The sequence below is a fragment of the Equus przewalskii genome, chromosome 14, assembly GCF_037783145.1.
Source record: "Equus przewalskii isolate Varuska chromosome 14, EquPr2, whole genome shotgun sequence".
Taxonomy (NCBI): domain Eukaryota; kingdom Metazoa; phylum Chordata; class Mammalia; order Perissodactyla; family Equidae; genus Equus; species Equus przewalskii.
The window spans coordinates 74,091,328-74,105,193 of NC_091844.1; the positions used below are offsets into that span (position 1 = coordinate 74,091,328).

At 58.6% G+C, this 13,866-nt stretch overlaps 1 protein-coding gene across 1 annotated transcript; it reads right to left on the reverse strand.

Annotated features, from left to right (window-relative positions):
• Positions 1-4,372: 4,372 nt before the first annotated feature.
• Positions 4,373-8,430, reverse strand: GDF7 (growth differentiation factor 7). The gene is made up of 2 exons (XM_070573210.1): positions 7,877-8,430; positions 4,373-5,474 (listed from the first exon to the last, which is right to left on the reverse strand). Exons 1-2 carry the CDS (start codon positions 8,268-8,270, stop codon positions 4,510-4,512), a joined length of 1,359 nt encoding a protein of 452 aa, XP_070429311.1. The 5' UTR covers positions 8,271-8,430; the 3' UTR covers positions 4,373-4,509.
• Positions 8,431-13,866: the final 5,436 nt, after the last annotated feature.

Consider the following 13,866-nt stretch of genomic DNA (forward strand, 5'->3'; position numbering starts at 1 on the left):
GCAGTGGCTTTGGTGAGCTCAGCCCTAACCCCAAGGTCCTGGCCTGCCCTGCACCTGCCTTGCCCCAGGTGGAAATCGAAGCAAGATCCATGAAGCAGCGGCAGAGGCGCGGTGTATAATGGACTCACACGCACATGCACACACACACACACAAGCAAGAGCGACTCCACTTGTGAGAGCTGACTCTGGCACTGGGATCGGAGGAGACCTTTCCAGGAGGAGTCACAGTTGCTCTGCCTTTGAACTATGTGAGTGGGCTTTTTAGACAAAGTAGAATCCTAGAACCAGGGGCCTGTGGAGCTCCTCCTTTTACAGGGGCAGAGGTCGCAGCTCCAGGCAGAGAGGGGACTGCCCACGACTCCCCTACACCTCTCAGGAGACACCCTGCTGAGCCTGGCACCGGGCAGTCTCCCTACGGGCCCAGTGGCAGGTGTGCTGTGGGGGTCATACGACCCTGGCATACAGAAGCCCACAGAGGCTCAGGCACACCCCCACAGGGTTCCAGTCACTCCCCACTCCCTGCCAATGTTTCTAACTGCTGGGTTCGCTCCTCTGCTTCCTCTCTTTCCTTCCCAGTACAGACACCTTCTGAGGGGATGATGCAGGCCCTTCGCTCCCTCTGACAGATTGCTGCGTTCCAGAGCCTTGGTCCTCCCAGCCCACCTGGCGTCCCGCTTGAGGCCCCCTGGCCCGCAGCCCACTGAGAGGGCCCTGCTTTCCAGGCCTGGGGAAGGTTCTGTATCCCTCATGACATGCACTCACAAGAATCAGCAAGGCCCTTGATGACGTCTGTGGCCCAGAGACAGCTGTAGTGCACTCTCTTCCTCTCCCTAGATTTTCTGGAGACCAGATTCAAGCAAAGGAAGAGTCCGACCTTTTCTTGGAAAGAATTCAGTTTTTCTCTGTGCTTTAAGAAGAAAATCAGTCTACGGTCCCTAGTTATTTTCTGCTATGAGTTTGAATGAAATTGCAAACAGGATAAATGACTTGTAGGATTTGAGCTGTACTCCAATTACAGCCACAGGGTGGTCAGTACTCTCCTGAGTGCTTATAGCAAGGTCCTCGCTCCTACTGACACCTCCATGGCTGTCAGGGGAGAAGTCACTGCCCTGGGTTTGATGGGTTTGATGTGTTTGACTCAACAATCACACAATCCACACCTCCTCTCTTTCCCCTGGCACATTAGGGTAAAGTGCCAGGACAGTGGGTCAAAGGGGAGCATGTAAGGAACGAATGGCACAGCTCAAGCCTGCTTGCCCAAGCTAAGACAATAAAGCTGCCACCCTCTCTAGAGGACGATCCCCGCTGCTTGGAAGGTAGAATTCAACCAGGCAGGCATTTGGGCATCAGTGGACATGGCCGCCTGCCAGCATAGGGGTGTCCCATAATGCGAAGTCTGGCTTCCCCCAGCAGTGACCAGACTGTCTTGGTGTTTGGCAGACCCAGCACCAGCCCACCTCCGGCCCTGGCTGACCTGCCCTGTGCTCCCCAAGCAGGAAACCTTCCTCTCCAGCTCCCCAAATGCTCCTCCCCAGCAGGAAAAGTGACTGAAATTATCTCAACTAGTAGTGCATGATTCTCCCCCGACAAAAGTGGAAAATTCTATTTACTTTAGGAGGAATACTTTGGTGACCCTAGGTGGGGGATGAGGTGGGGAGGCTGCCTTCACTCCAGTCCTGACACACTTTATCCTGCTTGTCAGCAGCCAGCTCTACCATCGGTGGGGACTGGAGATTCCAGCTGGGTGATTCAGCCCCGCTCCCTGCTGCCTAGAAGACAAACGGATAGTACAGGGCACCACCAATGGCGTGGGCAGAATCCTTTTCTCCACATCTTGGTAAATTTAGTCGAACCACATCATACCAGCAAAAACCTGTCTGCCTCCACAGGTGGTGGCCCTTTGGCTGTCATTTTTACAAAGTGACACACATCCTCTCCATTCACCTACTTTTAACTCTGAGATGCCAGAGGGCTGGGTCTGGAGCAGGGCCCAGGTGGCCCCTGGTGGTTACCTGCAGCTACCAGAGGAAATCCAGGAGGCATTCCTTTTATTTGGTAAACAAAGAACACACTGAGGGCAGGGGCCATGGAAGGAAATGTCCCTGGCTAAGGATCACCCCCCCGCCCCGGGGTGCATCCTCGATTCAGGATGCAGGAAGGTGCCTACTTCCTACATCAGTTACAGCACATCTTGGTAGAGGGAGGAGGTCATTGGAAGAAAACAGGAAATGGACATTTTTTTCCTGCCATAAAAACCTCAGGCTAACTCAAGACATTTCTTCCCAAAAATCTGTTCTTCCTAGTCACTGAAAAAGTATCAAAATATTTGCTTTCATCCAAAGATATTAAATATGCTAGAATTTCTTCAAAATAGTATTTAGCTATAGTTTTTCATTAACTTCTTTTCTAAAACTTCTAATACCACAAGTTTTGATACTTTAGTGCCATTTTTTAAATTCTCCATGATGACAGGTATCAGAGCAATTACCATGCAGTCATTAAAATCATAGTTAAGAAAAGCAGAGTGAGGCTTCTCTGGCAAAATCCATGAACGTATCAGGACCATCTTTGTCCATTCTGACACTGGAGGGAAGTGCACCACAGCAGCCACTTTGGGATGTTTGTTTGTTTGTTTTAACTTGAAGAGACTTGTATTTTCTGGTATTTACAGCTACTCACATAGCCACAGCATATAAATTCACAGTATAAAAGTATTTTCTTTTCCTTTGGGACAATTTTATAGGATAAAAAGGACTCAGGTGGGACCCTTAAATAAATTAACTGTATCTAAATCTTTCATATTTCTCTCTCTTAAGAGTGTAACCACTGAGAATTAAAATTTGTATAAACTGTCCTGGACCTTAGCATCCACGACAAGAAATGGGGAATGTATGCCTCTGGGGATCCGAAGGAGAAAGCCCAGCACGGCCTTCCACAGGAGCTCCCAGGGGGACTGCAGGGTTTTTCAAAGAAGCCCCTAGAGCCCCAGGCAGGTGGAATCCAACTTCCTTCTCCCAACCGTTTACACAAGGCCACAAAGGACTGCCAGGCAGAAACGAACCAAAAACAATGAGGGCCGGCACGTTTGACCTCCCTCTTACATGAACAGACAATCCTACAATCAACAAGACTCTTTGGGACAAAACACAGGGACTAGGGGATAGGCTTCCACCTCACCTCGCCCATACCAAGGCCCAGCCCTTCTGAAGGGGCCACAGCAGCCCAGCTGCAAACGCCCCTTCACAGAGAGACAGGGGAGGAGCAGCCCTTCCTCCCCCTCTACTCACAAAAGCACTTTTGTGTAGCTTCGCTTCCCGTTACTATCACACTGCCAAAACTACAGCAACAACACAATGAACGCGTGTAAAAGCTGACACAGGCTTCATAGCTAAGTGCACGCACATGTGGGCCCACTCTGAGTATGTCATGAGGGAGGCTGCAGCTACCTGGCAGAGAAGCCTGAAGCTCTGCAAGAGCCTGCCCCAGGACACCTCCCTGCCTCTTCCAAGCCCTTAGAGCCTCTTCGCCAGCTCCTCAGGAAAACTTCGTGGCAGGTCTCTAGGAAGAGCCATAGCCATCCCCCTGTCCCATTCCCAGCCATTGCACTAGCTTCCTCTGAGTGCCCCCAAGACACTGCTGCCACCTCGGGCTGCCCGGCTTGGAGCTTCAGAACCTGGCAGATGCTACCTCATCCCCAATTTGACGTCAGCTCAGACTCGCAGTTTAAAGCCTCTCCCCCCGTTTCGCCTCCCCTCCAAAAGAAAAATTTTTTTTCCCACTTTCTAGGTCATTCCCAGTTGGAACTGATAAAAAAGAGTGGTGCTGATCTTTGCAGGGAGCTGGGAAGCACCACAATGCATTCTTTCGGACAAATGTTCCTTCTCAAAACTGAGGGGGCACGTGAGATTTTCAAAGTTAGAGAAAAAAGGGAAGGCCTTTAGGAGCAGTTCCTTCCCGGAGTAAATGGCCTCGGTGCAACGCAAACCCTCAGAAAGGGCGTTACTGCCCTTCCCTCGGTCCCAGGTGCAACACGGGGAACTCAACCACCCAGCCGGGCCAGGCCTCACACTCCACTCGGCCAGAAACAAAAAGCAGGGAGACAGCACTTAGCAAGTACCTCTTTAGTTCACCCATTCTGGAGCCCCCAAGTCCCTAACCCGTTTCTACCTGATTTAGTGCCTGTTATTGTAACATTAACACAAACACCATCCTCTCCCCAAAAGGGGGCAGTGGGTGCAGCGGTGATCTGTTTGCAGAGTACACATGGCTTTGACATTCAGTAGCGGCAGGACGTCTCTTCCCAGGTCTTTCAGATGCTGTCCATGGTAAATGTGTGCGTAAGTGAACCAGTGTTGGTGTGAGTGTGAACGTCTGCTCTCCCTCCTCCGTGAGTGCGCGGGGCCATGGTCCGACGCGCATCCACGCTCGGTGACGACAGGCCTGGCCCACAGCTGCTCTTCATCAAGGGGTCCTCAGCTGCCCTCTCCCTGGCCCGGCCGGGCCCGTCTGCTACCTGCAGCCACACGCCTCCACCACCATGTCCTCGTACTGCTTGTAGACCACGTTGTTGGCGGCGTCGATGTAGAGGATGCTGATGGGGCTGAGGCGCGCAGGCACGCAGCAAGAGGCAGGCGCCGCGTCGGGCGCCATGGAGTTGAGCAGCGTCTGAATGATGGCGTGGTTGGTGGGCTCGAGATGCGAGCGCAGCGGGAAGTCGCAAACGCCCTCGCAGTGGTACGCCTCGTAGTCCAGCGGCGCGATGATCCAGTCGTCCCAGCCCAGCTCCTTGAAGTCCACATGCAGCGGCTTCCGGCTACAGCGGCTCCGACCCCTGCGCCCATGGCCCCGGCCCGCGCCCCCGCCGCTGCCCTGCGCCGCCCGCGTCCCAGCCAGCGCTGTCCGCCGCCGCCTGCGACCTCCGATGACCGCCGTCGGCGAGCCGGTGCCGGGTCCCGGATCCGGCGGCGGCTCCGCGGCCAGCGGGGCCCCGAGCGCGCGGGCCTGGGCGCGGATCTCCCGGAACAGGCTCTCCTTCCTCTGTGTGCGGGAGGAGACAACGAGCAGGGCGCGCTCTTCCGCCGCGGCCCCGCCTCCACCCCGCGAGCCGAAGCCCAGTAGCTGCAGTGCCAGCGGGCCCCGCGCCGGCCCGGCCGCTGCGCGCAGCAAGAGGCAGAACACGCGGGTGGCGCGCGGCTCCCGGCGGTGGCGCCGCACGGCGTCCGCCACGTCAAACACCTCCCAGCGCGCACCGTCCAGGGGCTCGGCCGCTCGCGAGTGCAGCAGGAGCGGCGCGCTGGCGGCGCCGGGGCACGTGGACAGCAGCAGCAGCAGCGGCGGGGGAATCGCGCTGCCGGAGCTCGGCTCCGGAAACTCGCGGCGCAGCACGCGCAGCTCCGCGCCCACCACCTCGTCGGCGTCGGAGAGACTGGACACGTCGAATAGGAAGCTCTGGCCGGTCTCGGCGGCCGATTCGTCTGCAGGAGACGGGCAGAGACAGAGAGAGAAAGAGCGGAGTGAGAGTGGAGCCCGCACTCCGGGCCGCGGCGCATCCTAACTGCGAACAGCGCAGCTACACGGGGACTTATTATTGCCCTGCTGAGCCTCCGGGAGAGCTGCGGAGTCGCAGCTCTGCGAAAACGGAAAATTCATTCCCTGCGAAACTCTGCTCCTTCTGCTCCCTCTCCTCCCCAGCCCAGCCTGGCCATTCCAGCCGGCCACAGTCTCCCAGGCAGGCTGGGGCCCTGCGATTCGTCCAGAAGCGGGACGCGTCAGCTGGGCTGCAGAGCCCCTCTTGTGCATCCAGCCTCCCCTCCTCGCTTCGCCGAAGGGGAACTGAGGCCCAGATAGGGGCCTGTCTCCCCAAGTTGTCATGGCCACGAGCGCTGCTGCTCGCCATCGGGAACTCCAGGCTCAGCTTCTCCCAGCGTTTCCGCGACCTCCGATGGACGGGGGAAAGTGGCGAAGGAGCGCAAGGAACCTTCCGGGAAGGGTTTGGGGTGTCCCGGGACTGCCTCGCTTCAGTGAGGGCAGCGGCCCGTGTGAGGACGCGCCTCCAGGACCCGCCGGTCCCTTCTCAGGCTTATCCTTTCCCTCGTTTATGACTTATCTCCGGCGTGGGGATTTTATTTCTGGTCGTGGGCAGTTTTTCCTTTTTGGGCTCAGAAAAAAAGAACTGAAATTCCACCAAGCAGCAGATAAGGAGCTCCCTTTGAAGAGGTTCATATGGTTTCGTTTTGCCCCAAACTCGGAGAGACTGCGCAGTCTTCCCCCACCACTGGAGATTTGCTCACCCTCCCGCCGACGCCAGGACCTCGATTCCTGAAGTCCCAAGTGTGGGCGCTGCCGGTGGCCTCCGGGGACCTCAGGCAGCTGTACTCCAATTTGTGGCTCGGGATGGAAGGAGATAGAAGAGGCGCTGGGCTAGCGCTCCTCCCCCACTGCTTCCTCCCGAGGGCTTGCTTGGCGGAGCACTTTCTCTGAGCTTCCCCTGCGGCCTTTCCCTCCCTCACGATTCTGTATCCCCCAACCCTCCAGAGGGACGAAGGAGAGGCGGCCTTACTAGCCTTGCCAGCCAAACGGAGCTCCCCAGGAAAGGATTTAGCTCAGGCCGAGGCTATGGCAGGCCTCACACGACCTAAGCGCAGCAGTGCCTCTGCCAGCTGAGGGCCCTGCACACCCCACCTCTCCCACGGCGCGGGAGCCGCAAAGCAGCATTAGGGCTGGGGCCGTCCCTGGCCCCGTACATCAGGACTCGGGCTTCCTACGAGGACCCCAGCATCCAGTCTAGGTGGCACGCCAGGCCCTCAGAGAATGCTTGAAAGTTCCCACCGGACTAGAGGGCCATTTGGGCCCATCTGTGTGTAGGCGTTGTGTGTGTGCTGGAGGGGGTGGGTACCCGTCGTCAACCTTCTCTCTCAGGAAGGGTCCCGGGCGTAAGCCAGTCAGCGGCTCCCAGACAAGGCCCGACTGGGGCAGCGCTTACTTTCCAACAATTTTCCCCTTTCTTTCCCTCCTGCCTTCCATGTTGCGTCTCTGGCTGGATAGAATTAAGGCCGAAATTACTTGCATTTCCGCCTGAAATTAGCTAAATTTTCCCTATCTGTCTGCTTTAATGACTTCAATAGAGATTAATAAAATCCAGATGACACACAGCAACCACCGCAGCCTCACCCACGTCCTACCTTTGGAGGGCCCAGGGCGGAGTAAGGTGGGGCGCTTGGTCCGAGAGAGGCCTGCGTCCCTGGACGGTCGCTGGCCCTCCTCTCCTGCCCACACAGCCCGAGTCTGCGACCTCTGGCTCTCCCAGGGGCCCAGCACAAGGCACAGGCACCCATAGCTACTAAGTCCACCGGACGCAGCCTGCGGAGAAGGGCCCTCCCCGTACCTCGTGATGCCACCAGCCTCTCCGGGGACGTTTACTTTCGTCTGGTGCCTGCCTCTGTCCTGCATTGCCCTGAGTTTCCCCCAATTTGTGCAGCCCCCACGAGACTAGGAGCTGCAGAGATGGCTGCAACCAAGCAACCGCCGCCACTACCACTGCGCCGTGCCTCTCGGCCGGACCCCCTCCTTGCTTCTCCGGATCTCCAATTCAGCCTGCCTCCTCGAGGGGACCTGCCAGCCGACAGGGCCTGGGCCACTTGAAAGAGGCACCGGGTCAGGCCTCTGGGGCACGGCCCCGCGAGCTGCCGCGGCTCTCGCCACAGTCCAGGCGCAGCGGGTTCGGGTGCGTGGGCCTTGGCGAAGTTTCTTTCTAACACCTGAGGCTGGGACGTGCGGGGGCCGCGCCCCGAATGGAAAGGAGCAGGGGCACGGCTCTGGCTGTGGCCTCAGCCCGGGACCGGACAGGATTGGACGGGCGCAGCAGAGACGTGAGTACCTTGGGTCGCCTGGTCTGCGAAGCCGGTGATTGTGTCCGCGCGGCCGTGGCGGCCAGAGCCCGAGGTGGAGGCGGCGGCTGCCCCGGCCGGAGCCCTCCCGGCCAGGCTCCGGTAAAGCGACATCATGAACTGGTGCGGCACCACGGAGCCGTTCCTGAAGCCGGAGCTGGCAGCGCGCCGCGCAGCGCGGGCCCCGGGGGCCGCGGCGGCCGGGCCAGTGGAGGCACCCGCAGCTGCGGCGAGGGTCCGCCCGCCGCCACCGCCGCCGCCCCCGGGACTCCCGGCCGGCCCTGCCCCCGCCGCTCGCAGCACAGCGGCCGCTTCGAGTCCGTCGCGAGGGCGGCAGGCGCTCAGCAGCCAGAGGCACAGCGCGGCGGCCGCGCTCAGGTCCATGGGCTCCGTGGGCCAGGCGGGCGGGCGGCGCGGGCTCCGTGGCTCCGGGAAGTCCCCCGGCGCCTTTTGAACATAATGTTTAATAATGGGGGAAGTGTGCGCAGCAAGCCGCGGCCCCCCCTCCTCTCCCACCCCACCCCTGCCCAACGCCTGGAGCAGCGCCCCCTGCTGAACATTCTAGTGGCAGCGCTGCGCCCCCCACTCCGGCCTAACGCAGAGTCCAGGGCAGGAGGCTTCTCCCCCCACCGTAGCGCTTCGCCCCCACTCTCACAAGAGAGTGATAGCGGCCAGAGGCTCCCGCCGCGACCCAGGGCCCCGCCTCCCTTCCCCGCTGCAATGCGACCCCCGTCTTCCCACGCTGCGCCCGAGCCAAACGCGCCCGAGCCAAATGCGCCCTCCGGAGTTACAGGCTCCTGGGCATCGTGCGTATCCACCCAGCTTCTTCCCCACTCCCCTGTGGAGAAGCACCCGCCCCCTCCTCGCTCCTACTCCGCGAACGCCCCGGACGCCAGAGGTGGGGCGTTGGAAGGGCTCGGCCCCGCCTGTTCGTGCCGCGACCCGGTGGCCAAGGCGCGCAGAAAGGCCACAAGGGCGCACAGAGGCCACAGGGGCGAGCAGGGTTGCCACAAAGGCGCGTTTTTGATCTTTGGTTCGGCGATTCCCCACCCTGCCACAGACCCCCAAAGATGGGAGCGGGCGGCCGGAGCAGGGGAAGGGACCCATAGGGAAGAGAGTGCGAGAGGCTGAAAGGGCAGGCCAGAAAGACACATGGACGTGGACCGACAATCGGAAAGCAAAGGTCTAGGCGCGGAACGCGCCTTAAGCCGGAGCCAAGATCTCAAAGGAGCGCAAGAATTACGAAGGCCTCGGGATGATGAGGGGGCCTCCCGCGCGGGAGTGGCCCTCCGAGTTCATCCGTGCGTCGAAAGTGATGACTTTCCGCCCGCCTTCTAGAGAGGCCAGCTAACTGAAACGGGCTACTGGGTATGTCGGGGCACGGCCAGAAGCCAGAAGGGAGGGCAGCGAAGAGCCCCGGGGTAGCGCCTCCGTACTTCCTTCCCGGGCCGCGGCTCTCTCAGGGGCAGGGGCTGGGTGGAGAGGACGCCTGGCGGCGGCAGCGCCTCAGACCGCACTTGCGCGGGTGGCAGGGCACTTGGGTCCGCAGCCTGCAGGGGCAGGTCTCGGAGGCTACCTCTCAGGGAGACGCGCAGGGGAGGGAGGTCGTCGGCGGGTTTTGGCTTACTCCACCGAGTGCGGGAACGACGCCGAAGACAGTGGATGGACGAGCCGGTGTTAGGCAGACGGAGGGCCTGAGCTGAAATGATCCCTGAAGCAGAGCAGGCGCGTCCTTTTCCTTTAAAATTACATTTGATACCGAACTCTAAATCTAAACGGGCGATGTGTCATGGTCCCTTGGAGTGTGTGGTAGGGGTTAACGCGATGCCACAGGACGCAAAGCCCAGTGAGTCCCGACTTTCTCCCCCTTGCGCCGCGCTGTGACCCATGGAAGGGGCCCAGCCGAAGGAGCTCCTGGGCCGACAGCGGCCCAGGCACCCGAGTTCCCCTGCACCAGCTGCTTCGTCCCAAGCGAGCTCCTCTGTTGTCGCCATCCCGGCCACCGCGGATACGCGGCGCCTGCTCAGCTTGGGACTTTGGGCCACTCACCACTTGAGGACGTATGGGGGAGCGGGAGAGGGACGGGAGGAGAGGCCTGACGAGGTGTCACTCCTCGAGGACCCCAGGCGGATCAGGAGGCGGAGAAGAAAGGCCGGAGAGTAGCGTGAGGTCTGAGCAGGAAGGGTGATGTGAGGCTGGGATGACCCAGGGCTGCATCAAGCCACCCTGCCTTTGGGACCGAGAATACAGAGCCGGCGACAAGGCCGTGACCACAGGTCTTCCTCTCTGGGTGGTGGTGGTACAGTGCCGCCCTGCAGGAACCGCACAGGCTGTCTGGCAGAGATGCCGCCTAGAGCCTCAGGCTCTCCCTGCCCAGCCACGGTCTCTCCACTGAAGCTGGTGCTGGGGCCCTGCTGTCTTTCTTGGCTCCTTTCCCCCTGCAGACACGCATAAGTCCCTTGCATCCTCTCCCTTCAGTTTCTCCGACTGTGTTAACGGAGAGAATGGGAGAGTCCTGGCACAGGCTTGAAGCAGTGGGTGCCAAATAAATGTTTGTTGATTCCATGATACCCCTGCCCTGAGGCCACCTTCCGGTTTAGGAATTAGGGATGGTTTGGAATCCCTGTGCCCTTGCTGTCCCTGTGAAAGCAAGCCACTTAGCTTCTTTGAGACTGAAATTCTTCATCTGTAAAATGGGAGGATTCTCACCTCGGGAAGTTTGTGTGTGGCCAAGATAACAGGCCACAGAGGAGGCTCAGTGCCTCCCCCCAAAATCCCAGTCTGTTCTGGTCCCAAAGATGATGATGTCCAGGAAGGAAGCAGCTTATAGGCACTGGAAGGCTCTGGGGGAGACTGCCTGCGGGCGGGCTGGTGTCACTGGAGCCCCTGCCCACTGGTGTGTGTACTCCCACCAGGACTTAACTGCTCTCACCTGTGTTTCTTGGTCTGTAAAGTGAGGCAGTCATTCACTTGTTCATTTATCCAACCCTCCATTCATTTCTTCTTTCCAGTGAATACTTTGTGCCAGTAGCCTCCCATGTGTTGTGGATTCAGCAATGCAGCGGACAAATGCATGGAGCTTACATGAGGGCAGAATGGACAGTAAACACATAAATGCACATGAATATACAGTGCTCTGTCAGGTGGTTCGGAGCAGAGCGATGGGAAGCCAGGGCTGAAGGCTTTTTAGTCCGCAGAGGAAACTGTGGAGCCAAGCCCGGAGAGGGGGGAGGCCCAGGAGTGCCTGGGCCATGTTGAGTGCCTCTCCTTCCCCTTAAACCATGATAGTAACCACTTGTTCTCCTCTGAGTGCTGGGCCTCAGGCCAACTGCTTAACGTACCTCCTGTCGTATCCTCTCACTGCTGCTGCATCCTGGGAGGTAGATGTTATTATTTCCATTTTATAGACAAAGAAAGTTGAGTCACAGAGAAATTCAACACCTTGCCCAGGGTCACCTAGTGAGTGACAGAGCCTGGAGTCACCAACTGTCTTTGCCCAACCCTTGGCTACCCAAAGGGGAGGTGGGAGTGTGAGGGGCTTGGTCTGCAACACCCTCCCCCACCCCGGTGGAAAAGCAGAATATTCCTGCCATTTCTCTCTAGCTCTCGGGAAAATTCTTGGTAGAGAAAGGAACTCTCAGGTCCAGGTGAAGACCATGAAAGACTCATCCAGGACTCCTTCCTGCTGCTGCCGTCAGCTGGAGCTCCGGACACCTGCCATTGAACACAGTCTGTCATCACCAGCGGCAGGGCCTGCCCATGGCTCGAGAAGCCACAGATGCTCAGAGCAGGATGGGCTAGCAAGAGCATGTGGTCCAACTGCTTAGTTTATGTGATGTGACCTGGTGGCCTAGCCAGTCAGGCCCATAGGCAGGACCTGGCTTGACCCAGGATTCTGGATACCCCACCCAGGGCTTCCCCAAGGCCCATAAAGGAACATCAGTCCTGAGTGAAGATGGTGCCCTTGTGAGAGAGAAAACTTGAGACCAGGAGCTCCCACCCCTCCATCTCTGAGACTCTGTGAAGCTGAGGCCTGCTGATGAACAGGTGGCCCTTGTGGGGCCCACAACACCAGGTCGTCCAAGGCTCGATTGGGGCTTCCTCTTGGGGGATGTGAGGAGCCTTTAGTAGGTGGGCCAGGCAGAACGGAGCTGGTGCTCCTTGCCTGGAGACCTGGAAGTTGTGCTCAATGTGCTGCTAAGTGCATTTTGAAGGGAAATTCCTCTGTTCTCTGTGTTGCCCCAGCAGTCACTGGGAGGCTGGTGATGAGAAACAGAGGCAGGCGTGGGAAGTTCAGAGAAGGCAGGGAGAAAACTAAGGACTGAAAGTTCTAACTTATTCTTCATCAGTCTGATGACCTCCCCGCCCCCCACCCTCCACATCCAGAACTCCAGGCTCCAGCTGTCATTTTCTCAGAGAGACAGGTGAGATTGGCTCCAATAGGAGGAGGAAGGTACAAGCAGCCTGGCTGGGGGTGGGTGTTTCTTGACTTGGGTAGGGAGGGGTGGTTCCCACATTCTCACCCCCAAATCCTTCTCTTGGAGAGCACTGTGCTGCTCATGCATCCCTTGCAGCTGTTTGCTTTCTCTGAGCACCAGGCCTCTGATTCAGGTCATAGAACCCCAGGATCGGAAAGAACCTATTGGGTTATTTAGGCCAGCTTTCCATGTTACACCTGAGCCATAACAAATTTCTGCTAAGGCTGTGCTTGCCTGCCTGCAGAGATGGGGAGCTCCCTATCCCAGGCAGCCTTCTGATAGCTCTGAATGTGAAGAAGTTCTTCCTGCCGTGCCTGTGAGAGCCACAACAGCTCTCAAAGCACCTTTGCTGTGGGAGTTTACATGTCACCTGGGAACATGAGCCTGGCACACTGGGTTGATGCCACTTGGGAAGTGAATCTCGGGTTCTGCCAGCTAGAGCCTCCTTGAATGACTTTCAGGCACTGGAACTTGGCCCAGTCCCAGCTGCAGCCTGATCAGCCTCCAGCAAGCATCTCCTGCCACACCCAGACACCAGGCCCCCATGTCTGATGACAAGAGCATGAGGAGGTCCCTTAGAAGTGGACTGCCTGCTTTGTCCACGTAAAGAAGCCAAGGCCCTAAGGAGGGAAAGTGATCAGGACCTGTTATTTGGCACCATACCTATCTGGGATAGCGGGTCCCCTCTGTGACCGCATGCGTTTGCTCTCCACGCAGCTCAGAAGGTCTCATCTCGGCTCTGCCCTGGGCACCCTGTAGGTGAGGTGTGATGAGGGCTCAGCCTCCACTGCTCACTATCGGGGGTTCTGGGTCCCTGCAGCCATGTGCTATTTTGGAAGATAAAACAGATGCCCCCCCGGCTATGATTGGTTGATGGTCCTGAGAGTCACGAGACTGGAATTCACATCCTGCCTCTAACCTTGGGCTGCAAGTCCCTGGGCCCTCCTGGCTTTAGATCCCCAAATGCACGGTGAGACTGACAATCAAATGTCCACTGAGGGTCCACCTGTGATAGGCGGAGAGCGTGCAAGGATGGGACCCACTCCCAGGGACCCAGCCAGGAAACTCGTCAGTCCGGACCCACCAATGGCCCTTGGCCTTTGTGACTCAGAGCTGGAGAGAGGGTTAGAGGTGAGGAGTCAGGGTCCTGGGTTAGCCTGGGCCTCTGCCCTGAGGATGGTCTCCCTGGGAGGGTGGGAGAGGGAAGATAGTGATGACAGCCGCGGAAGCAGCCGCCTACTGGCCGTCACTATATCTGGTGGTGCTGGTCTCCACTGAGCCGGAGATGTGCTGCAAACATCTCCCCCAGAAAGACCTGGGATGGGGCTCCCTGGGCGGCGGCGTGGGAAGATTCCAGCAGCGCTCCAGCTCAGCCCCAGGTCCGATGTCCAGGGCTGGGCTTCCTCGGGCTCTGAGGAATTTCCCGTGCACAAGCCGGGCGGCCTCGCCCCAGGTTACCCGGGGCAACTGTTCTGGCATCCACACCGGAGTCGGCTGCAGCC